We start from the raw sequence: 23724 nt of genomic DNA on the forward strand, positions 1-23724 counted from the left end.
GAGTTAAAAAGGTATGATACAGCAATGAAACTTCATAGAATCATAGAATACCCTGAGTTGGAAGGTATTCTCTGAGACTATCAAAGCCCAACTCTTGGCCTGCCCAGGACATCCCAAGGGTTACAACCTGTGCCTGAGAGCATTGTCCAAATGCTTCTTGAACTCTGTCAGGCTGGTGCTGTGACCACTCCTCTGGGGAGCCTGTTCCAGTGCCCAACCACCTTCTGGGGGAAGAACCTTTTTCTCACAGCCAGCCTACATCTCCCCTGACACAGCTTCATGTCATTCCCTCAGACCTTATCACTGATCATCAGAGAGGAGATCGATGCCTGCCCTTCTCCTCCCCTGCTGAAGAAGCTGCAGACAGCTATGAGACCAGAATTTGTTGATCCCTTAATAAAAATGTAAAGAAAAAATTTAAATTGCTATGCAGACTTTGTGAACAAAGATCAGGACTATTTAGCAAGTTCTTGTTGTCTGGGAAGCAAAAAAGACTTGTAGAAAAAAGGGAACTAGAATTATCTGTGATAATTCTGTAACACTGTTAGGGTTTCTCAAATATTATTCTGTATGACAATGACTTTGGCTATGATAGAGAAATCTCCTATAGCCTTCCTTTATGCCATATTTAATGTCATTAGCACAATCTACAAGGATTCTTACCTTTCTACTTACACAAAACATGTTTGTGATGAACTGAGATTTGAGCTAAGCATTTTAAAGAAAATAATAAAATATTTTGTAAACTTTTATATAATATTCCAAACATGAAAAGCAAAAAAAAATTGTCAAAAAATTGTTCTTGGTGTTAGAATGCTACGACAGGTTTTATGCTGATCTGATGTAAATCTTGACCCAATTTATAGTCTTACTTTTGACATAACATGAAATTCACATTGCAAAATCTGTTCAAATTATATTTGGCAAGATTGTTCCTGAAAATCTAAGGAAGACTGTAGCAAGAGCTAAAAATGAAGGAGTGCTCTTGTGACAATACACACTGTGGGGTCCCATGAAGAACTGAAGTCCTGCCTTACACATAGCTTTAATCCAGCGTGCCTACACCACATCTTACACATAGTTTTAATCCAGTGAGCCTACACCACATCTTACACATAGCCTCAGCCTGGTGTGAGTGGCTGCACACAGTAAGAGGTCAGCTGGAAACAGGCATTTGCACATTTCACTTGTACCAAAACCAGAAGATTATCTTGGAGGAACGGGTTTGTGAAACCTCACTCATGTCACATATAAGGCTTGAACTTGATGAGATTTCTGTCTAGAAATTCTCAGTGCTCAGTGATCTCCAGGTTTAGGTCTTTTGTCTTTCATAAACGCCAAGTTGTGTATTGGCACAAACTAGCTGAGTTTAACTAAACAAATGCCAAAATAACCTCCACAACTAAACAAAAAAAAATCATTAACAGTAACAAAAAAGAGGCTTATTTGCTAAAGTTTAGATGCTGTTTATACATGTTAAAGAAAGAGCAAGCAGTGTTTAGACTTGGACAACTGAGAAAAGTAGCAGTGCCTGTGGTACATTAATCCTTGCTTTTCTTTCACACCTTCACATATGTGGGCTGGATTTCAAAATCCAGAGATAACAACAAGTATTAACCAATCACATAATATTCATTAAATACGCAGTACATTATTTGGTTCTAAAATCTCACGTAAAAACTTTGCTAATGTAGCCTAAATGATCTTGCTGAAGTAAAAAAAAAAAAAAAAAGTGTTAATAAGATGGCACTATGATTCGTAGATGAGTGGGAATATTTATTTCTTAAACTATTAATCTGAAGCCATTTGTATCAGCTTCTGTGGGAAAAGGATGAGGCCAAAACCAAACTCTTACTGCCCTCAGTATTCGACATCTGTTTCCTGTGCAATTGCCAAAACCATTAACAGCATCAGAAATGAACCTGACATCAAAACTGCTTTCGTGAATGAAAATAGGATGAAACCAGAAAGTCATCAGGTGTTGAACTTCTGGCTGCTTTGAAATATAGACAGCAATAATCCAGCTGTTTTCCAAATGCTGAACAACTCTGCATGTGAAGGGACTCTGTGCAGAGAGACTTAGGCTCCTTAGACTTTTTCTCAAATTAGAATGGATCTTGGTCTTGCTGTCTCTCACATATCAAAACAGGATCATACTGAAAAAGAGAATCCTAAGGAGCAGCCTCTACCCAAATGCATGCTGCAATGGAGATGGGATATTCACAGACAGAAGAAGTGGGAAACCTTATTTTTTTGTGATAATTTGTGAAGTGAGTAGCTGTAGCTGAACAAGACCAAGTTAAAAAGGTATTCAAAGTATCTAATAGAAAGACTTGAATTTGTTTCAAAAATATTGCACTGTTTTGCTAAAAGGAAGCTGTTTTCCATTTTCTGTTACATGATCTTTGACATGACAGCATAAACTGCCATTTGTTTTTGATAATGGCAGAAAAGTTGCATTGTTTTAGAGAGCCCCAATGGGATAGAGAAAGGGTGAAAACAAAGCTAAAAAGAGCCCAATGCTAGAAGAGGATGGAGCTGCCTGAACACCCTTGTGATCACAGTTTGGTTAGATGTTACTGTCTTCTTCTACTTGTAAGAGTAATAATAACATTAAGCCATGGAAAAATCAGACTAACCTTAACTGTGGCCCCAGGAAAGAAAAGCCAGTTGCCAGTATCCACAGGATCCAGATTATCTTCTAACACAACCTTTCTGTGAGCAGCATTTATGATCAGGACATTGTCCAATGCCCAACAGGCTTCATACACATCACCAGCAGGAACATAATCCTGTTTCCATTGAAAATGGATGTTCTCCCCTTTAGCATCCTCAGGAAGGTATAAGATGTGGATGATTGTGCTGATGTTGGAAGGGGCACTGAAAAACAATGATAGGGAATTAGACCAATTTTAAGCCACAGTCAGGAACAGTTTTCCCTCAATTAACACATTTACTAGGTGTGACACGGTTGTTATCCCTTGTATGATGATAAAGCTTCTCTGGAGATCAGAAAACACCTGCCCTGAGGCAGAGTCCCACTGTGCCAGGCAGTGCACATCCAGCCCAAACAGGCAGTCTGGCTTCAAAGAGAGTGCAATAAACAACAGATCAGTGCAGATGTTTGGAGAGCAGGAGGATAGAGCAGGACCACGTCCATGCTCAGTGCTGGTCACAGATGGCGACTGGGTATTGTCAGGTATTTTGCAGGTATGGCCAAAAGGAAATGTTAAGGAAGCTAATTACAAAAACAGGTCTCACAAAATTTGGTTTTTCCTTCATCAAAACAATCTGCTGACTTCTGATGTCTCAGTCTCTTAAGACTTGGATGGAGCAGAATGGTTGGAGACAAAAGCTAGGAATTTTCTCTGACAAACGTCCTTCACAAACTGAGGTTTGCAAGATGTCAGCTATTCAATGTTCTATCTACCTTGGTAGTGATGCTTTGAAGGGTGAATAGCTTGTCAGAGACAATCCAGAGCTTTTAGGGAAAAAGGGCACCAATAGCTTTCTTTTATAGCAGAAAATAGAGGAACTTCTCTTTAGAAAGAAAAGCAAAATGCCAAAAAGAACTGCATTTGTCCCATATTCACGCCCAGAATGTGCCCCCACAAATCGCCCTGCACTTGCTAAGCATTGTGTCTGTCACCGTCAGTGCAGTGCTGCTCTGAGGAGCGGTCCTCGCTTCTCCCGGAGCCCCCGCGCAGCCCCCGCTTCCTCGAGAGAGCTCTGCCCTGCCTCCCTCCCAGGGCTCCAGAGCTGACATCCCACTGACAAAACACAACACCTCCCCTTCGCAGCTGCCCTCCTGTCCCCTCTCCCAGGCTCTCCCACCGTTCCCTGGAGCTGCATGTAGTGCTGTGGAAGCTGCTGAAGCACATTCGAATAAACACTGCGATTCATACGGACCACAGGAGAAACGAGCATCCTTCCATAATTCATCCTCTCCACTTCGCACGGCATTGCTCTACTGACCTATTTTCTACTGCTGGCTCCAGCATCAAAGTTGAGGAAAGAGAGGTCAAACTGCATGCACATTAACTTAAAAAAAAATATGGTCTCGAGGGCTTGCGCTTGCATCCTCACAACCCTTAAGTTTCCTGGCTTGCAGAGCTATGAGAGCAACTGAGCTGATGTTGTGGACTAGGTGTGTAATTTTGCTTCAATGTAAGAAAAACAGAATGTATTGTGTGGTTACTCTGAGGCAACTTCAGTGCCTGCAGTGAATTACTCTTGCTTTATATTTTTCTGAGATAATTTGCACAAATTGTTTTACTAAAATTGAATACAATTTATGTTTTTGTCAATGAAATTGTAGTCCCACTCCCACAAGGAGTTGGAGGATGAGATACTGAAATACACAACCTTGCAGATAGAGTTTTGGTTATTCATCAGAAATTAAGGACCCTTTTGCTCTGCGAATTGCCTCAATGGACTGAAGATGGGCTCAAGCAAGTCACCTGTATAGCACTGACACTGAGGTAATGCAAGAAGGCACACTGAGATGCTATGAGTATATTGCATATAAACAACAGCTTTTTCTTTCCCAATTGTATAATTATATTTTTATGCTGTTGCACAAAATGCCTTTCCTATTATTACTTAATAAAATCTGCTCTTTTACAAAAGTCCATCTCTGACACTGGCTCCCTCTTTAAAGGTGCATATATTGTGATGAAAATATTTATATTTTCCATTCGTAATCCTTTGTGTTTTCATGTATGCCAGTTGGTTTAAAAGCAAGGCATCATTCATCAAAATCTTGTTATTACAAGAGTGATAAAGGCCAAGTGTTCATATCAAACTATAAAATGTTCTTATTGAACATTTTACTCTACCAAAGTAGAAACTTGAAACATTATAAAATATGGCCATTGCTGACATTAAAAATGGTGTTAAAACACAAAAAGTCATCAAAGTTTTGTTTTTTCAGGCACCTGAACCTGCTGGTTATTGGAGTTGCATTTTAAGTCTGAAGTGATTCTCTTCCTCACTTCCCACATAATCAAAGGATGAATTTGTGATTTACCAAACCTGGTGCTAGTTCTGCAATTAGCCAAAAATTTCACCCCTCATCTTTTGTATGAACAAGGAGAACTGAAAAGTTAACAAATAAAACAAGTTTTAAAAGAGCCAGGTTTAAACACCACCTGCTCAGCTGGAAAACATGAAAATTATTAAAAAGCTGTAACAAACCTAATTTTCTCCAGCTGAGTCCAATCTGCAGAACTGTTCTTACTGTAGGACACCGTGATGCTGGGGTCTGAGTAACTGAAGCGACATGAACCTGATCCTGGGAAAGCAATAAAATGAGAAGTGTTACGACACAATGAAGCATAAATGATTCTCCAATAACCACAGTTGCTGACTGTGCCTTTGTCACCTTATCACTTCTCCCTATTTTAAAGTGCTTTGATTGATGATGAAATTTCCTGTGATCTGTTGCTGAAAGTAAACACAAAATAATGCATGCTTTATGAGTCGGAAATAAAGTAGAAATGATAAATCACAGCAGTGCCACGTAATCTCTTCAAATTTCCCAGGGGAAGCCAAGTAAATTACTTAACACCCCCAACTGCAGAAAAAAACTCTCCATCTAATGTTTAAACAAAACCTTCTTATTAGAGAATAATCCACATAGCGGAATTCACAGGGAAAACAGTAAAAGACTGTTTTTCATGTTACTGTATAAATAAAAAAGTCTAGAAATAAAAATACAGTATTACAGTATAATTACAGTATATACAGAATTACTTGAGCCAAGAGCAAATGTGATTTAGGAATTTAAAAGAACAAAGATGTTACAAAATTAGTTATTTTAAGGTTGCCTGAAGGTAATTAAATTAAGAAATCATCCAATATACTCCCTAGATTCTATAATTAATAACAAACACTTGATGCTGATCTGGGAATCTCAGAACACTTTACAGAAATGAACTAATTAAGCCTTATGGCACCCCTGCAAGATAGGGTAATATATTTACTTTTGATTTATAAAAGAGTGCCTTCTGGGTGTTGTCACAAAAGATGAGATTAACAATTAATACATGGGGCAGTCAAAATAACACGAAAACAGGATTGAGAAATTCGTCCCAGAAAACATGATAAACAATCTGACTTTTAATTTAACACACTAAAAATACTATTTTTCCTCAGACACCAGATAATTCATCCATCTCAGAAAATTCGATGCTCGGTGAAACAGACGCATCCTAGCCTGTGCTCCAAAGATCAAAATTTCACAAGCACACGAGATTCAAAGCAACAGACATCATGTACTTTCCAGGTTTAAGAGAAGCAGCTCTCAGCATCTCTGACGGTATCAGAATACTACTGAGCGAGTACCACAGCTTTGCTCACACTATGAGTATGTATTATATGTGCCACAATTCGTGAGTTATGTTTATGTGTGTCTCAGATAAGTTTAATCACACAGAAAGTTGTATAAATACATATTTTAATATATGTATAAATATACATACACACTGCTGACAATAAAATACTATCATTTTCCTACCGGGGTGCTTATTTCTGTAAATGAAATAAATGGCCTGATTAAAAAGGTGTTAACCACTTTTACAGGAGAACAACTTACACATTCTAATGGGAACATATGTCATTTAGCACAAAGCTTGCAGCCCCAACTCCCCTGAGGCAGTGTTCACATTCACAGCTCTCAGCCCTACAGAGCTGCTTTTCTTCTCTGAGACACACATCACATACCTCTGCTGGGGGAAAACCAGTCCAAAACATGGGATGAAGTCTTGTGTCTATAATTTTGTCTGATACATCAACTAGATTCCTGGAAATGATCCACAAAGTTGTTTTCCTGTATCTCTCACCAATGTTAAATTGCTAATAGAGTAACAGATACTTCCGAGCCACTACAGCTGCATGTGGTATGTTCAGCTGGTCTGACACGTATTCTTGCTGTAAAGAGGCACAGAATAATTAATATTGCAAAGGCAGCAGGACTTTGAATTACCAGCCATGTATCCAAAATGACTACAAAGCAACTGTCTGGTTATATTTTACTGACAAGGCATTTTATTTCTATCAGATTAAAACCAAACGATGTCAGGAAAAGCCTTTGCGTTTCATATTTGCCCATCTGCTGAGATGGTCTACTTTACTGAGTGACATCTGCTGTCACTTCCTACTTCTGTGGAATTTAGGAGTTCCAACCCTTAATCACATTTGTTCATTTTATTTTAGAGGAATTCAGTTCAAAAATTAGGGAACTACAGCTGGTTTGATGTCTTTGGCCAGTCAGAAGCTGTGAGGTAAAACAGCAACATACTGAGTTTTATGTCAGACAGAAATTAAAAGAACATAAATAGTAAAAATAATCAGAAATATAGACTTTATAGCATGTGCCATTCCAGTAAGTGTTACAACCAGCTTTTGGTACAGTGCTCTTAAAGCTAAGTCAAAATACGCTGCTTAAAAAGGGGAAAAGGCCAGATTTGCTGCACAATCAACATGAAAAATGTTGTCTGTTAGTTGAACACCCTCAACTATGCAATGAAGATCAAAGGTATTGCTTAAAAGAAATGGGGCCACTCAGAAATGGTAGGTGTGGTATTTCACTTTTGATACTGGAAAAAGAGCAGTGAAGACAATAAAAAAAGACAAATTCTGGGATTTATTATTATTTTAACAAGCAGGGTGGACTTTATTAAGATTAAAGATAGAGAAAATTAAGATAAAAGATTAAGATTAAAGATTAAAATAAAGATTAAGATAAAATATTTTTTAAAATTAAGATTAAAGATAGGGAGATTAAAATTAAAGACTGGGAAAGTCCTCAAACAGCAATTTCTGGCTGTGATCACAAAGATGTCTTTATCAGCATTTAAACCCTCTTTTTGTATGTTCTTGACTTAGAATCATAAAATAGATTATTTTTCATGTACCTATCTAATTATGCAAAATGCAAACTAACAAAAAAATAAAAAAGTATTGATCTGGTACTCAAACCTTTTACAAAACTTACACACATCCTAGTTTACATTAAGAATTTCTCCCCAGGGAAGGGGAGGAGGGTGAATATGCAATTGCACTACAGGACAGGGTTTACTCAGATGTTTTTGCAAGTTACTGCCTTTCAATATAATTTTCAGTATTACTTTCAGTATTACTATTACTTAATACTATGGCTTTTAGTTCATATCACTGTTATTTCAGTAATCCTAAACTAGGATTATTTAAAACAGAAATCTGATTTTTGGATATTTGCCTCTATCTCGACCAGCAGAGCTATATTTCTGGCTTTCTGAACAAATATATGATCAGAGCTCAAGTAATAACATTGCAGGAATGGGGGGCCAATTCAGCTTGGGAGGGAGGTGTCCTTCCCACTGCTCCCAGAGATGGTAATAAACAGTTTGTCAGCTCCGAGCAGAGAAGCAGGGGCAGGATATCATGCCATAAATATTCACACCTTCCTGTTCTCTGAAGGAAAAGTTGTGCATAAAACCTTTTGAATGAGTTTAAATTCAGTTTACTTTAAATCAGGAAATCCCAGGATGTGAATTAGACCTGAAAATGGGTAGTAAAACCTGCACAATGATTGCTGTAAACAAGTCTGTGTTAGAAAGCTACTGCATTAGAGAAAAAATGCTGTTTATTCCTTAAGGTGAGTATGTCACAGCAAGATTGATGCCTTGGTGAGGTTATTGCTAGATAAATCTGGCTAAGAGTTAGGATTGTATTTTCAATATTAAGGGCTTGCATGTGTAATTATCTGTTGGGAGCAGGAGGTACCCCAAACCATCCTCTGAGCAAGAACAGCCAAATTTTTTCTTGACATACATACAAGGCAAGCTTGTCCTTGTGTTTCAGGAACAAAGTATTTTTTTTCCCTTTGGAGTTATATAATTCCTTTTGATAGACTTTCATCTGATGTTCACAGACTTCCAAAACTTTCAGAGAACAGCTAGAGTAAAGACAACCTTCATGGATTTAATTTTAAATGATGCATTTGAAGCTCAAACAGCAATTTTGTCTGTTGTCAAAAATTATGAGCAGCTTCTATTATAAAACCCAGCCATTTCCATATACTGAATATTCTGAAACACTAATTTATTTGGCTGGTGTTTTACATCTTTGGATTTTTTCCCAAGCCAAATTTCAATAAAACAAAATTTTCTCAATGTTGAGTCCAGGCACCAATACTAATAGAAGAGGGCTTTCACTGGTAGAGTATGGGAATGCTAAACATGTCCTGACAACTGCTTTGCTAATTCTGCTCAGCTAAACAGGAAAGAATAGAAAAGTGAAACAAAAGTATGTTTCTCAATTGTTTTTCTGCTTGTTTCACAGGAAGGGTAGCCCATAGCCAGGACCTGACTAACCCTGACCACACTCAGCATATCCAATTGAAACAGTCATTGGTTTTTTGTCTCTTTTAATTTAACGTCTTAAGCTGATTTTGGCCATCCAAAGTACTTGTGAATATTTTACCTACCTTACTTTTTAAATGTCATGTAGGTAGCAGTACTAAGAGCATAGTATTTCAGGAGAGATGTTGTGAAGGCACCACATCTCAGCTGTTTGTATCCAGGTATTCAGTTATTTGTATCCAGGCTGACAATGGCAGGCAAAATTAATTCTCACTCCAGCTTTGCCTCCAACAGTGTCAGATTTGCAGAAACCCAAGTCCTAAAGCTGTTGGTCTCTAAGATTTCTTAACAACACTGATCAGAAGCTAGTGTTTTGCTGAGATAAAACTGGGTGCCATCTGCAAGGGAAGCAATATTTTGCTCCTTATAGAGTGTGACGTCCTCCGCCTCTTGACAGCCTCTTGATAGTTCCTGCGAGTGCTTCCGTGGATAAGCAGATGAGATATCTAATGCTGGCTTTAAGGAGAATGAGTCTAATGGGGACTGCACAAGAAAGATTCACACAAAAATTGTGCACAAGGGTTCAAACTGTGTCCTGAATGCAGTCTGAAAAACAAAAGGGCGCTGGGAAGAATCCCTTTTATCTAATGCTACAAGATTACTTTTATTAATTTTGTTAATGGGATGAATAATGATTAGTGTTTGCTAAGGATTATAGTTCTGTTATATCAACTGAATTAAGTCAAACTGGATAGTATAAATTACTAGTGGTCAAATCTGTCTGGCTTTCTAATAGTTTTTTTCCAAAGTAATGAACCATAATGTTTGGTATAATGAATGGTCCATGGGTTCTGGTATTTTTTAGGTGTATGTTTATCTTGGATTTTGATCAAGAAGAAGATGGTTTCAATAATTTTAAAATATAGAATATTTCGTGCTGGATATATGAGATGCACTGGTACAAAAATATGCAATGCACTGTTCATTCCATTCTGCTTCTATAACTTTCTCAAGAGAAGATCACAAAAGCATTTTGATTTTTCTTTGAAGACACAACTTTGAAATTAGTTACAAATGTGTTTTTTAATTATGACACTGTAGATCTTTAGATTTTTAAACAGCTTTTCTGTATTTATAGAGTGAGTTCAGAGCACAAAGAGGTATTTTGAATGCAAAAAATATTCAAATTAAAAAACTGTAAGAACTGCATTCTATTTTCATAGTCTATCTGTTCATAGAAACAAATATTTTTATTTCTGGCTACTTTTCTTCCCCTGGAGGAAAAGGATTTTGACTATCTGTACTCTTGTATGTGGCCTGCTAAGCAATCTGAAAAAAATATCTGGCCTTAGGGAAAAAAAAGTCAATGGTGTTTGCCTTTCACATCAAAAATCAGATCTACTTTAGCATTAGTGAGAATTACAAATTTTGTAATATAAAGTCTCAGCTATTAATTTTCTGCAGGTTTCTGAGAGAAGCTATTTTTTGTTCCACTGGCAGATTTAGGCTGTTCCATTTTGGAAATGCTGGATAGTTATTTTGTATCTAAATAAAATTAAAGGGTTGACGAGCAGGCTAAAAGCCACCACTGTAAAACTGTAAAAGATGAGGAGAACAATAATTACTAAATACATTTGATAAAAATCAATCTGGAGAATTTAATAAATGAAGTCCTAAAAGTTAATCTGAGGCTAAAGCCTAGAGGATGGGGCTCTGAGCAGTCTGTCCTTGCCGGGGGTGTGATCCTGGTTGGAGCATGGAGCAGGTGATCACCCACGGGTCCCTTCCCATCCACCTCCTGCCAGGATTCCCAACAACAGCAAATGTACTTTTCATGATTAATGCAGCTAATTTCCTTTAGAAGAGAAGTCTGAGGAAATACTTATCTGGTTCAACTTCCTCTTAGTCTATTTATATTCAGAGTTCTGATGTGCTTCCTGTGCTCACACAAATTTGTTCTCTTCTAATGAACAAGCTCAGATCACAATTCATATTGCTTTTTGTGCTGAGAACATTAAGGAGGGGAAAATAATCCAAGCAGAAAGCTGTATTTCCCTCATGCCAGTGTCTGATTTATTCTGATGTAAAACTATTTATAGTGTCTCTTTCTCAGATACAGCCAGCAGGTATGAGCTTGGGTAATAAGTCTGTTGCCAAATAAATAATTAGCTGATGCTAAATTTAACCATGCTCTTAAGTGCACCAGCATCACATAACAAAACCCCTTGCTGAAGGCAAAGTGAGAAGACTTGTTTAGACCTGGCTGAAATGGACACCCAGGAACTGTAGCTACTGAAACAACAGCATTATTAATGCTCCCAAAATACCTGCAGTTGCTCTTGGATGTTCTGACAAAATAGTGCTCAGGAAGCATTTTCAGCTGTGGTACCCACATCCTACACTTCCACATTATTGCCATTAAATAGTTAATGTCAGATTATGTGGAGGTTCTCTAAGTGAGAGGGCGACCTCTCAGTGAAGCTGGGCAGAATGTAAATGATAACATGTGAAAGCAGCTCAGTAGTAGTACACTAACACATATCAATAAATAGAAAGAGATGTTTTATGTAACTGTGTTGAGCAGCCAGGGTCAGCTGTGAAGGTCTAGAATCAAGAAAATGAGCACCATAAGGTGCTGGTAAAGATATTAAAACACTGCAGGAAAATACATGAAGTTTTATTTAGATCCCTACAGCCAGTCCACTCTAGAGAGGTAGTAGAAACACACACTGGTCCCAAGAACTGCAGTGTAAAAGGAGGTATCTTGAATTACAGATATGAAAGCCCTTTCCTTGGCTGCTTTAGTGAAATTCTCTGGCATCAAGAAAATCTAGGAAATAATTTTTCTTAAGCCAATTCTGTGCTGAGGTATCTCTCTTTTCTGAAACCTAGTAAAATTGATTGTCTGCCTTTAAATGTATATGAGGTAGATAATAATTAGCTTGGTAAAAATTGTTTTTTTGTAATTCCTGATGGGTTTTTCTATCTTTACCTGCTTTTACTTTTCAGTTCCTCACCCAATTGAGGAACGGCCAGGGCTGTTTTGCTGAGGCGGGGCCCTCTCAGTTCCCCCCCACCCTGGGAACTACAGATGCTTTGTTGTATAATTCAAAAATGGACCTTTTTAATCATACAAAAGTGTTATCCTCATACAATGATACGAGCAGGATTAAGATGAGTCTGTCTGTAATCCGGCATTTATTATTTGCAGTGACCAATTCCATAATGGCCCAGGTTTGACTGCAAGGTGCTGGCACAGCCACCTGCCCTGGATCTGAATTCTGAGGCTCTTTATCTTTTCTGCTTTTCTCTATGTAGTAAATCTTTAACGCTCACATTTTAATTCCCAACAGAGGCTGAGAAACCCTGGTACAGAAGTAATAAAGACAATATTTCATTGTAACCTTGGGCTAGCCAAAACAACACAAATCATTTTGCCCCAAGGCCATTAAAATGTCTTTCAAATACAGCATCAACTTTAAACCCTGGTTTCAATCTAGGTATTACCGAGGCAGCCCCTCTTGTAAAACTCAGCAAAATCAATAAACACCACCTAACATTTCTACATGCTCTGTGAAGAGTACTTGATGATATTACTTACCTGTCTTATTCTTTCACATTAGATGTAATGTATAGCCTATGCATCAACACAAAGAGCTTTTCCACCGGAAAAGGGAAATTAGTCGGTTTCACGTCAGAGAATAGAAAATGGCAATTTGGGTAGCCAATGAAAAAAAAAATAACCCAAAACCCCACATTGTTTTACTGTGGGGAAAGGGGAAATGAAGCAAGAAGAAGAAATGCAGAATGGTGAATGACACCAATTTTGGTATTGAGTAATGTTATATTAAATTCTCAAGATTTTCCCAAATGCATAGGAAAGAAATTAGGAAAAAAGAGCCTGAGGGTTCAAATATTTTTAATGCTGTGCTCTTGTTGCTTAGAAGGGACAGAATTTAACTCTAGTAACAATTAATCTGTGGCCATCAGAACTACCCTTCCCTGCTGGTACCACTATCAACACGACTGGATGGATGTGCCATACCTGCACAGGAATCCTGGTGCTCCGTGGAAGGCACTGGAGGAATAAATTTGTGTGACTGAGGGAAATCATCCATGCAGGTGAGCAAGGCAAAGGAGGTGGTTCAACGTGCCCAAAACACTTGGCACCACAGCTTCCTCTGTGAGGCTTTTGGTGTTCAGCTAACAAGATAGTGATGAATTTAAAAGATCAAATGCTTTTCCATACTAAATTCAGAAGGGATTTATTTTTCACTTTGGTACTTCTCTAGAGATGTGTGAGTAAGTTTTGCTAAAAAACCTGAACGAAATCTCTTTCCAGTTCTGCTGATGTTGTTTCACCAAATGCTGTTACAGCATTTGTCTGCCATCCAATAGCTTCTGCTAATTGTAAAACTGACTAAAACTGAAAATTAAGAGAAAATTGTCTGCAGTGGTTCCTTTCAGCCAAGCTAAGACCTACATAGCACAAGATGTTTGGAAATGTTCTGAATGGTCTGAATTCAAGCAGAGGATAAACAGCATAAAAACACTACCGTCAATATAACAGCTGCCACCAGATCTGAATTAAAACATGATAACATAAATGATAAATGCATTCAGACTGTTACATAGGGCCAAATGCACTCATCATTGTTCTCATGGCTGAGCCAAAGTGGAATTGGGGTCTTTCTGGTGGGAAGCAGAAGGGATCATCATCCCATGCACACTTCTGCAGAGTAAGACAGAGGGGACAGCCCTGGCAGTGAGACTCTGTTTCCTCCACAGAAATACGTGGAGCTCAGTGAATCAGCTGCACTATTTATTTTTTAAGATTATTTTTTCATCATGATCTTCTGTTTGCTGAGGTTAATAGCAAAGTAAATGTGAGTTCTGAAGCACGGAATCCCATCAGGTAAGGACTAATCCAAAGAGCACATTTAACAATTCTAATGATGATGCTGATGATACAATAATAATCTGTAGATTGAACACACATCAAGGTAAAATAATATTTCCATTATCTACATAATCAAATAAACTTTATAATTTAATTCTTCAAGACTACAGTGGTAACAAAGGCAAATTGCTTCTACAAATAATAAATGGAATAAATATACCTGAAAAAAAAATAATTTTGCCTTGTAAAGATGAACACTATCCATGCTTTGTCTTCAACAACCATCACCAAGACCATTAGGCCATGGATTTTTCTGAGTAAAACAGCTTTCACATAGATCCTAGTGACCTTAATAGTTCAGGGAGAGAAATAAAATCTGCTGCTAATGATTCACTAACCTGATGTCTTAGGGTGAAGCAGACATGACATGAAAATCTTTTTGGAATCATTATGTCAAAGATCTGCACCCAAATCAGTGACCCTTACTCATATACTAATTAAAAGCAACAAATAGCAGATTTTAAGTAGTTTTCTGAATAACAGTCACAGAGGACAGTGAAATCAACATCATTAAAACCAGACTGTAAATAAACTAAGCCACACAGAAATCCTTGGTATGTGCATTGCACATACACCTCACCATTTAAAAAACATGACATTATAAATGTAAAGTCATCACAGGTACTACAATTACTCTGCAGTTAAGTACAGCTGATGGTCTGATGGATTTTAAAGGCTCAGGAAATCTGAAGTGAAGACAGGGGTGATTACTCAACCAGAAAATAAAGTTGCAAGAGTGGAAAGTGTGTTGAACAAGGTTGGAGAAATTATTACTTCTGCTAACAGTTTAAGTGATTACACTGTAAGATTGTCAATGAAATATTTATGCAGGTAAAAGCAGAGAGTTTGTAATTTTATTTCCTTTGGAGGAAGATAGAAAATGGGAAAATTTTACTATAGAATGTATACTATACTACAGAATAGTATATAGGTACTATAGAATGAAGATCACCCCTAGCAACATCTCTGCACCAAAAAGTTCTGAATAGCTGAATACCAATAGCAATATTTCTTTATAATACTTTAGCCATATTAAAACCAATAGAAACACACATTTACCCTTACTATAAGGTTCCTTTGGAAAGATAGTAAGGAACATTGATAAACTGCTGGCAGGTATTTTTAGTGGTTGCAATAGATTAATTTAATACATATGGAACCCTCTATGGAATACTTGTCAAATGCTGCAATCAACAATTAACTTGGTGAAATAATTTGGAACAATGGAAGGTTCAATAGCAATAGATGGCAGAGAACTGACCGGATGATGTTAATGAAGCTAACAACAAACTGTAATGCTTGGTCAGCCCTGAAATAGTTGGGTGGACAATCATTGTAGGTTCCTTCCAACTGAAACAGTCCTATTCTATCCTATCCTATTCTATCCCAGAAGCATCAGGAGAAAAGGGCCATTCTTAATCTACAAGTAAGGTCCAAATGCTTGTGATTCCCGACCAGCGAGCAAATCACGAGTGGCCCATCTTCCAGATAATATCTACTGGGATTTTCCTGAGAGGAAAAACAGAGTCCATCTGGCAAAATCACAAAGCATTCTCACAGATTAAAGCCTGATACTAAAACCTCACTGAAAACTGTTTTTACTGGAGGTTGATGTGCTAGATTTGATTCATGTCTTCTCTTTAGCAATAGCTAAGGCATTTATCATATGTTCTGCGCAGGGAAGATGGCTAAAGAATTTCCAGTGTCAAGGCCTGACAGCCTTCAGGCACTGAAGATCACCTTTGCTCATGCATTAACAACAAATTATACTCCCAGAGAGCAACCCCTTCCTTTCCAGCTCAGTGGTATTTTCAGGGTCCACCAAAAGTTTAGGGACAGGCTTTATTATTTTATTTACTGCAGGAAAAGTATTTTGCATCATGTTGAGATTCTTGTAAGAGGTTTCATTCATCAAAATAAGCATATACACCAATATTACTCACATGGAGTGACCATAACTCAGGTCTCTCATAATCAGTTAGGGGAAGATGGTTTATGATTACAAACAAATACTGAAGGTCATGGATTTTCCATACAAAGGCAGTTTGAAGGGGACTGAAAATAAGGATTAATGGTTGACTCAAAGTAAAACCTGATAGATTAGGGAACCCAACATTTGCAAAAGTTTGTTATAATAATATTTTGGAAGGGAGAGGCCAAGTCCAAGCTTTATCACCAAATAAAGCCAAAAAACCTTTTGAACCTGTGTCTGTTTCTTTGTTTGCAAGACTAATGGCTTGGTCCTTAAGAAACAGAGTGGAAATGCCAAATATTTGTAATATTTGAAGGTGTATTCCTTCTCAGAAGATAAAAAACCCTTCCCCCATAAACCAATTTTGGTTTATTGTAAAATAGTAGGGAGGTTAGATTTTTTTAGTAAATTGGGGGGGGAAGAATTGCTAATTTGCTCTAGTAATGACAGAGGATCTTTTTGACAATGGCATGAATGTTGAAGGGAAAGAAATTTTAAAGTAGGATTATGCTTTACAAACATAATGTATTTATCCAGTATATGATACTGACAAAGTCATCCTGTTTTCAGAGGAATGTGAAGGAATTTTCATAATCAAGATGAAAAGTGGGAGGTTTCCTTATCAAGGTATTATCATTTCCAAATACTTTTAAACAGCCAGAAATGATCTAGTAATACTAAGACATAAGGAGAGAGCCGTGGAACAAAGTTTTTCAAGGCAATATTTTCCAGTAACAACTTAACCTTGTTACACACCTGGCTCCAAGGAGCACGTGCCCTGGAGGCCAAGCTGAGTGTGGATGCTCATCACAGCATCTTCAGCTGCAGAGGAGGGAGGGATGGGAAGCAGCTCTGAACTGCCCACACAGAGCCTGCACAGCCACACACACCTCTGCCTCCAGAGCACGTGCTCAGGAGAACACCCAAGGAACAAATGTAAGCACAACAACCTGCACACCGCACACCTTGCCATTGCTCCCTCAAAGCCTTGCCTCTTCTCCCCAAGGGATTTTATGTCTCTTTCTCCCTGTATTTAGCTCAGTTTCTAATCTCTCAGTACAATGAGTCACTTTCCACCGCAGTGGCCTATGTGAATGACAGATCATGTTCAACCCTGGGGAAGCCCAGGGATGCAGCTGGGGGAAAGAGGCTCAGATTTGGAGTGAGAAACAGAGAATATTTCAGCTAATGAATCAAACTAATGTTGTGTGGCAGCTGAGTCCAGAGGCTTTTGTGCAATATCCTGCAATTCCCAAGCTGTTGAATCAGATGTTCTGGCCTTAGAGAGCCCAAAGGCATTGCTTTAAATATCTCAATTAACAATCCCTCTGAACATCAAGGAAACTGCTAGACATGTCACTGTTGGGTCTTGGAGAAATGTAGTGATGGATGATTAAGACAGTTGAAGTAATCAAAATTTTCTGCACACTTGTGCACAGAGTGCATGAGTGTAAATATCACCCCAGCCCTGGACCAGCTCTGAGTGGATGCTGCATGACAGACAAGTTCCTCTCATTCAGAAAGGATACTGCACATAAATGCTGTCCTGTGTGCTGAAAATTCCTTACTGATTACCTTTCATCCTAATTAAGCCGTCTCCTTAAGTACACCTTTCCAACTGCCTTGGCCTTTAAAGAGAAAAGCTAACAAATACATGATGCATGAAGGAAACCACACAGAATATCAACTAATGAAAAATTCACTACTTTGTTACCCTTCCTGACCACAGAGTTTAAAAGGATCTGGAATTCATGGTGAAACTAGAATTTAGCTTCAGAATTTTTAGCTTCATTTTCTAGTTCCCTACTGCCTGTATTCCTGTAAATACAAAATGCCACCTGGTAATTAGTGGCAAGAGCATTTAAAATGTGCGCTCTTTAATGATGCCAAAGCTATGTGACAAATTTAACATAAAGATACCCCCAAAAGGCTACAGCTTAAGCTGTTCCATGGTTGATAGAAAGTGGTAAGCATTCTTTTTTTTAAAAAAAAGCAATTCCCTTGGATCAATCCCTAAATAGGGTTATGATTAAATCGGACGTTTGGGAATAAGCTGGAAACTGGATTCTAAAGCCAAGTATTGCTGAGCTCAGCAGCAGTCCCCTGGCTCACGCTGGCTTCTATCAGTTACAAAACCAATCTGCATTGTATTTCAAACTCAACACAGGCACATGGGGAAATATGATCCATTTTCAACTGGAAGCCGAAATTTGATTTACTTGGATGTGCATCCACCCCTCTCTGCTCCATCATACTGAGGATTTTACAGGTTCCTACTGGTATGGGTTCAGACATTCTTAAGATATATTCATGAAAATCCTGTCATATAGAGCATTTCCTGCTCAGCCTTTTCTTACCCCTATTTTTTATTTGACCTTTCCCATATGATAGGCACAAAAGTTCCTAGTGAAATATCAAGTCTCATTTTGAAACTTTTGGGAGCCTGCATTGTTCTGCAGTTTACCTGCAGCAGACACCAGGCACTGGGCTGCTACAGCAAATATATACCTACCAGCCCTACCTTGCCCTGCAGTTAACCACCCTGGGTCACTGCAGAATAATCCAAAGATTTTTGTAAATTTTAATGAAAAGTGAAATTCCTCCATCATGGCAAACTTGCAGCTTTATACGAGTCACATCTCCTTGTGCTTCTGCTGGTGAGCAACACATCCCAGTGGATAAGTGGGCTACCACCCTTCCACTGTCTGAATGAAACTGCAGGGCAGTAACAGGCTGGTTTTCATCTGAGGTACCAAATATTTATGCACTAATTCAGTTGAGGATTGGATACATTTTTCTGGCTTTTTAAAACCAGTAATTCAAAATAAAAGGATAGATACCAGTTAGATGTATTAACATTGCAGTCAGTTGCAGGTACTGATGACTTGCAATACCCAAATGAACAGCTTCAGGTAAAAATCAAATTTAAATGATGTATTTCTGAGCCTTCTAGGATTTGATTTCCAATCCATTAAAAAACCCAAGCTGTTTTCCAAGCTACATGATTGTTCTTATTTTCAACTGAGATTTCCAGTGTTTAATCACACGTCTCTTGAGATACTTTTGGAGAATTACTTTTTAAAAAATAGGAATATGATTTGGAAACACATATCCAGGGGTCCAGAGAGGAAGCAGGCTACATTTCCTGCTTGCTTTTTTATTGAACCATTTATATCAAAAGAACATTTTTCCTTCATATTTTGAACACTGAGATATGAGTTAACAAATCAGGTGTGTTCCAAATTTGCCCTCAGCCCTAGCCACAGCCTCTACTGTAATTTATAGCCACAAATGCACAGTGAAATGTGCAATAACTCACAGTGTTCTAAGTAATATAGCATACAACCAGCTACTGATAATTTGGACTGAATAGCATTTAGTCTTCATCTGCCCTACCTACTCTCTTTGTACAAATGTGTTAAAAACAGCACTACCTAGGTGCAACTTGGAATACATCAGGAGGATTAAATGATAAAAGCCTTCTTCTTTTTTTTTTTTTTTTTGAAATTATAATCACACTTCAGAGAAAGAGCAAGAAATTATAATGTTAAACATCAGGCTATAACATAGGAGAAAAAAACAAAACTCAAACACAGCTCATCAGAGTATCCACTGGAGTCTTTCATTTCCAAAACTTAAAATGGTAGCTCCATATCATAAAAAAATACACTGCAGTTTTTAAAATATTTTCTTAATCCCTCATATTGATTGTAATGTCAACCAAAAGGTAACCCTGGACTTTAAGGCCATTTTCCTTTGCAGAAATGACCTTTTGCACTTTCTCAGGTGGAAAGGTAATCTAAACTTACCAAGGGAAAACTGAAGGATGGATGCAGTAGTTGTGTTAAGGCCAGTGGTGGTCTATGGGAAGAGAAGCAAATATTTTTGTTAGATCAGCAAAACAATACATTCATCACTTGTTTTTCTTTGAAAGCATGGGAAATCTCTAGACACCTACATCTCCAGTGCATAGGACTGTTAACCACCAGCCCTTTCAGGCTGAGTGATCATGGACATTTTTGTTATGTCATTTTGATTATTGAAATCTCATCATATGTCAAAGCCAGAATTTTTTTCCACCATACTAATGTCTACAGAAAAAAAGCACATTTATGTGCAACAGGGTTGCTTGACCACTCCTTAGAAGATTGAAAAAATGTACATATAGAAGAATCTACCCACGGCTGACATCCAGACAAGACCTAGAAAGAGAAACACCACCAGCTCACCCTGTAGTCAGCAACCCACCCTCCTCTGAGGCCTCTCTTTCTCCTTTCTTTGAATGCCTCCACATTTCAGTAGCTCAAATTAGAATGGTTCTTCTGAAAATACTATAAAATAAAAAGCCCTAGTGTGTTGTGAAGGACACCTAATTGTTTGCAATTTATTTTGAAAGTTTGATTTAACAATACTGCTACTTAAGAACCAATGCATCCAAGAGCAAAAGAGACTGGACTTCTTCCACTGCCAGTGCACACCTAGTTGAGCTATTCATTAAATGATGCCTTTGAAAGTAATGGATGGAGATCTGCATGAATTGGCATGAGGTTTTAGTTTTCTTTCTTTTCTACAGACTTATTACACAGAGAAAATAATATAAATATTAAGGAATGGGATCTTCACTAAAATGCATTCAAGATTAGCTAATAAAAAGACTACATGTCCTAACAGGTAATTTTAATTTTTTAAACAAGAATAGGAAAGCTGCATTTACATAACCCCTTTAAAAATACAGTCACATTCCCATTTAGGTCATTCTGCCAGGATCAATTCAGTATCAGGTATCACACTTACCCAGCCAAATAATAAATTGCTTTCTGATTTGATTTAAGACAACCTATTATATTATATTTCATTCAATTAATTATGTTGTGCAAGTTATAATTTGAAAACAAAACCTTTATTGAGGTTCAATAGCTCATATCATCAAGAAATTAAACATATCAGTTATCACAGAAGGGATGTTCATGTAGACTTAGACTGTGTTGAGAATCATTTCAGCAATGCTTTGGGAAAGAGCACTAGACTTACTAAAAATTTTTGCAAAATTCTGCATAGGGCTGCTTAGTTCAGACACTGCAGAGAGCATAGTAGGGAGCCTTTAGTAGGCATTTTCCTTTGCTTGCAACCTCTCTGATGCTGTACAACTTTCCAGTATTTTGCCAGTGGTAATTTTTCACCAACAGACAGAGACAGCTGTTATTAAAAAACCCTCTGCTTGCAGTAACAGGTGGCTGTTGGAAATCAGGAGAAAAGAAGGAGGTCAAGGTAGCAAATCAGCAGCTGTTAGAGCTGCTGATGTAAAATATTTCACAAATTCAACTCTTCTTGACTAAGTATTTTAAAGCAGTAATTCATGTACTAGGAGCCATTAACAGGAACAGAGGTTTCATGATCCATTTCAAGCAAGGACAGAATAGGACTAACAAAAATAATGGAAAATTTAAACAGGTATTAAAATTTGTGACAGAAGGAGGTATGTTGTGAAATTGCCAAAACAACTACAAATGAGAAACAGGCTGGTTCTAAGACAATAGGTATTAAATTTTGTCCATATGTATGATTTTGAGTATGTCCATACTCAAAAATAAAACTAGATCACACCTCTGGCATGAGCACTCTTGTGCTCATCCATAATGTTAAGCCTTTAGCATGTCCCTGCAGAAGTATTTGATTTTTCTGCAACACTGCTGTAATATTTATAAATACTTTTATTTTTAGGCTGGCAACTGTTTATAAGCATAACAATTTTTTCAGATGATTATTTAATCACACCACTTTGGTAGCATAACAATTTTTTTTCCAAATTCCTGATATTCCATGGTAGTGCTACTTTACCACACAGCAATATGACAAATGCAGTCCAAGAATGGATTTTGAAGCCAATTCCTGATTGCCAAGGATAGCCTAAATTGAATATCAGCAGGGAGAAGACAGCTAATGAATGACAGTTCAAAACCTGCAGAGCTGGGACCCTGGGTTTGTTAAATGTCATAAATAGATTTTTTCCAAGTAGTGTTACCTATGCTCAGTACTATAACTAAAAATGAATGTAAAAAATGGGAAAAAATATCCCAGTGGTGTGACTTTCCTTATGCACAGGACATAAACCAACACATTCCCTCTCAAGGCAGTTGGCAAAGCACAGCACATTCAAACAGGATGCAAAGTAGCAGAGAGGCCATTTAACACCCTCAAGAGGATTCCCTGGCTGGAGCTGGCTGCAAGGGAAATTATTCTTTATCTATAAAATCTCTAAATCAGTTTTATGTGTGTTTATGACTTTTATACGCCATGTCAGCACTATCTACATTGCATTTGTGTAATTCTGGTCCCGGTTAAGGAAGTAAAATCAACCCTCTGAAAAGAATTGTCAGTGTCTGAACTGAAGGGAAGATGCCTGGCCAAAACACTTATGGTTTATGGACCTCTTCCATGTTTGCTCTTCAAATAGCTTTAATCAGCCTTTCCCTCCATTCAGAAGAATGTTGAAAACATGAAAATTAATTTTGAATTACATGGGCTTTGATCTGGCCTTTTAATTTTTCAGTGCTTTCCAAATCTCCCCTTTTATGTACATCACTGCAGCTAGCTGCCCAGCACCAGCATGTGGGCGTTGGTTTATGTATTGCAATTCATTTTCCACTCCCGGATCACCTCAAGTTAATGCAAATTGCACCATGTTGTTTCTTACAGCAATTTTATGACCAAACTACCCCCAACAAAATTAATTCTGTCCCATTCATCATGACTCAATCTGTTACATACACCTCCCTGTGACTGGCAGGTGCTTGCTCCAGGCTGCATTTAAGTCTGTAGGATGCATTGTTCACAAGTAATGTTTTACAACCAAATTAACATCTATCAACAGGGACAAGAAAAAATGGGACAAGACTAAAAAAATAATAAAAGAAAAATGAACCCTGTCTCTATTTAATTGTTGGATATAAAAAGAGAATGATGCCAGTTCGAAAACACAGTTCTATGTCCTTGACTTTTCAGTATTTCAGAGATACTTTACATGATTCGGATACATGCTGGATCAAGAGACTGTCCCGTGCCAACTATTGCAATAACTTTTGCTTAGCATCTACAGTTTCAAGCGCTGGGATGTTGCTGGGTGTACTTCTATGGACCTTGCTCAAGAGCACCTTTACTAAATAGCAAACTTTCAAAGCACACCAACACCCCTGCAGCTGACACAGCTCCACAGCCTGCAGCCCCAGCCCCACAGACGAGGCAGCCTTCACTTACCAGCTCTCTGGGACCGTATGGCTCGCAGAAGGTGGCGGCGTTGCCGTGCATTATCACCCCGCAGTGTTCCCCCACCTCGCAGTTACTGCACTCAGACCTGCAGGGAGAGCACACCGTGTTCAGAATGGAAATCAGAGACTGCATCTTTGAGACTGTGTAAGATGTAAAATCAGGCTGCTGCATCTTGGTGCTCA

General features: G+C 38.0%; 1 protein-coding gene across 1 annotated transcript in view; it reads right to left on the minus strand.

The window, feature by feature from the left end:
• The window catches only part of LOC131591457 (reelin-like), a 225268-nt gene that overhangs the window by 118700 nt on the left and 82844 nt on the right, over nucleotides 1-23724 (minus strand). The window contains exons 6-9 of the mRNA XM_058862180.1: nucleotides 23531-23627; nucleotides 20086-20137; nucleotides 5197-5293; nucleotides 2640-2880 (exon numbers count right to left, since the gene is read on the minus strand). Of these exons, the coding sequence (XP_058718163.1) occupies nucleotides 2640-2880; nucleotides 5197-5293; nucleotides 20086-20137; nucleotides 23531-23627 (487 nt within the window). The remainder of the gene's footprint in view (nucleotides 1-2639; nucleotides 2881-5196; nucleotides 5294-20085; nucleotides 20138-23530; nucleotides 23628-23724) is intronic.

Source organism: Poecile atricapillus, chromosome W (genome assembly GCF_030490865.1).
Source record: "Poecile atricapillus isolate bPoeAtr1 chromosome W, bPoeAtr1.hap1, whole genome shotgun sequence".
Lineage (NCBI taxonomy): Eukaryota > Metazoa > Chordata > Aves > Passeriformes > Paridae > Poecile > Poecile atricapillus.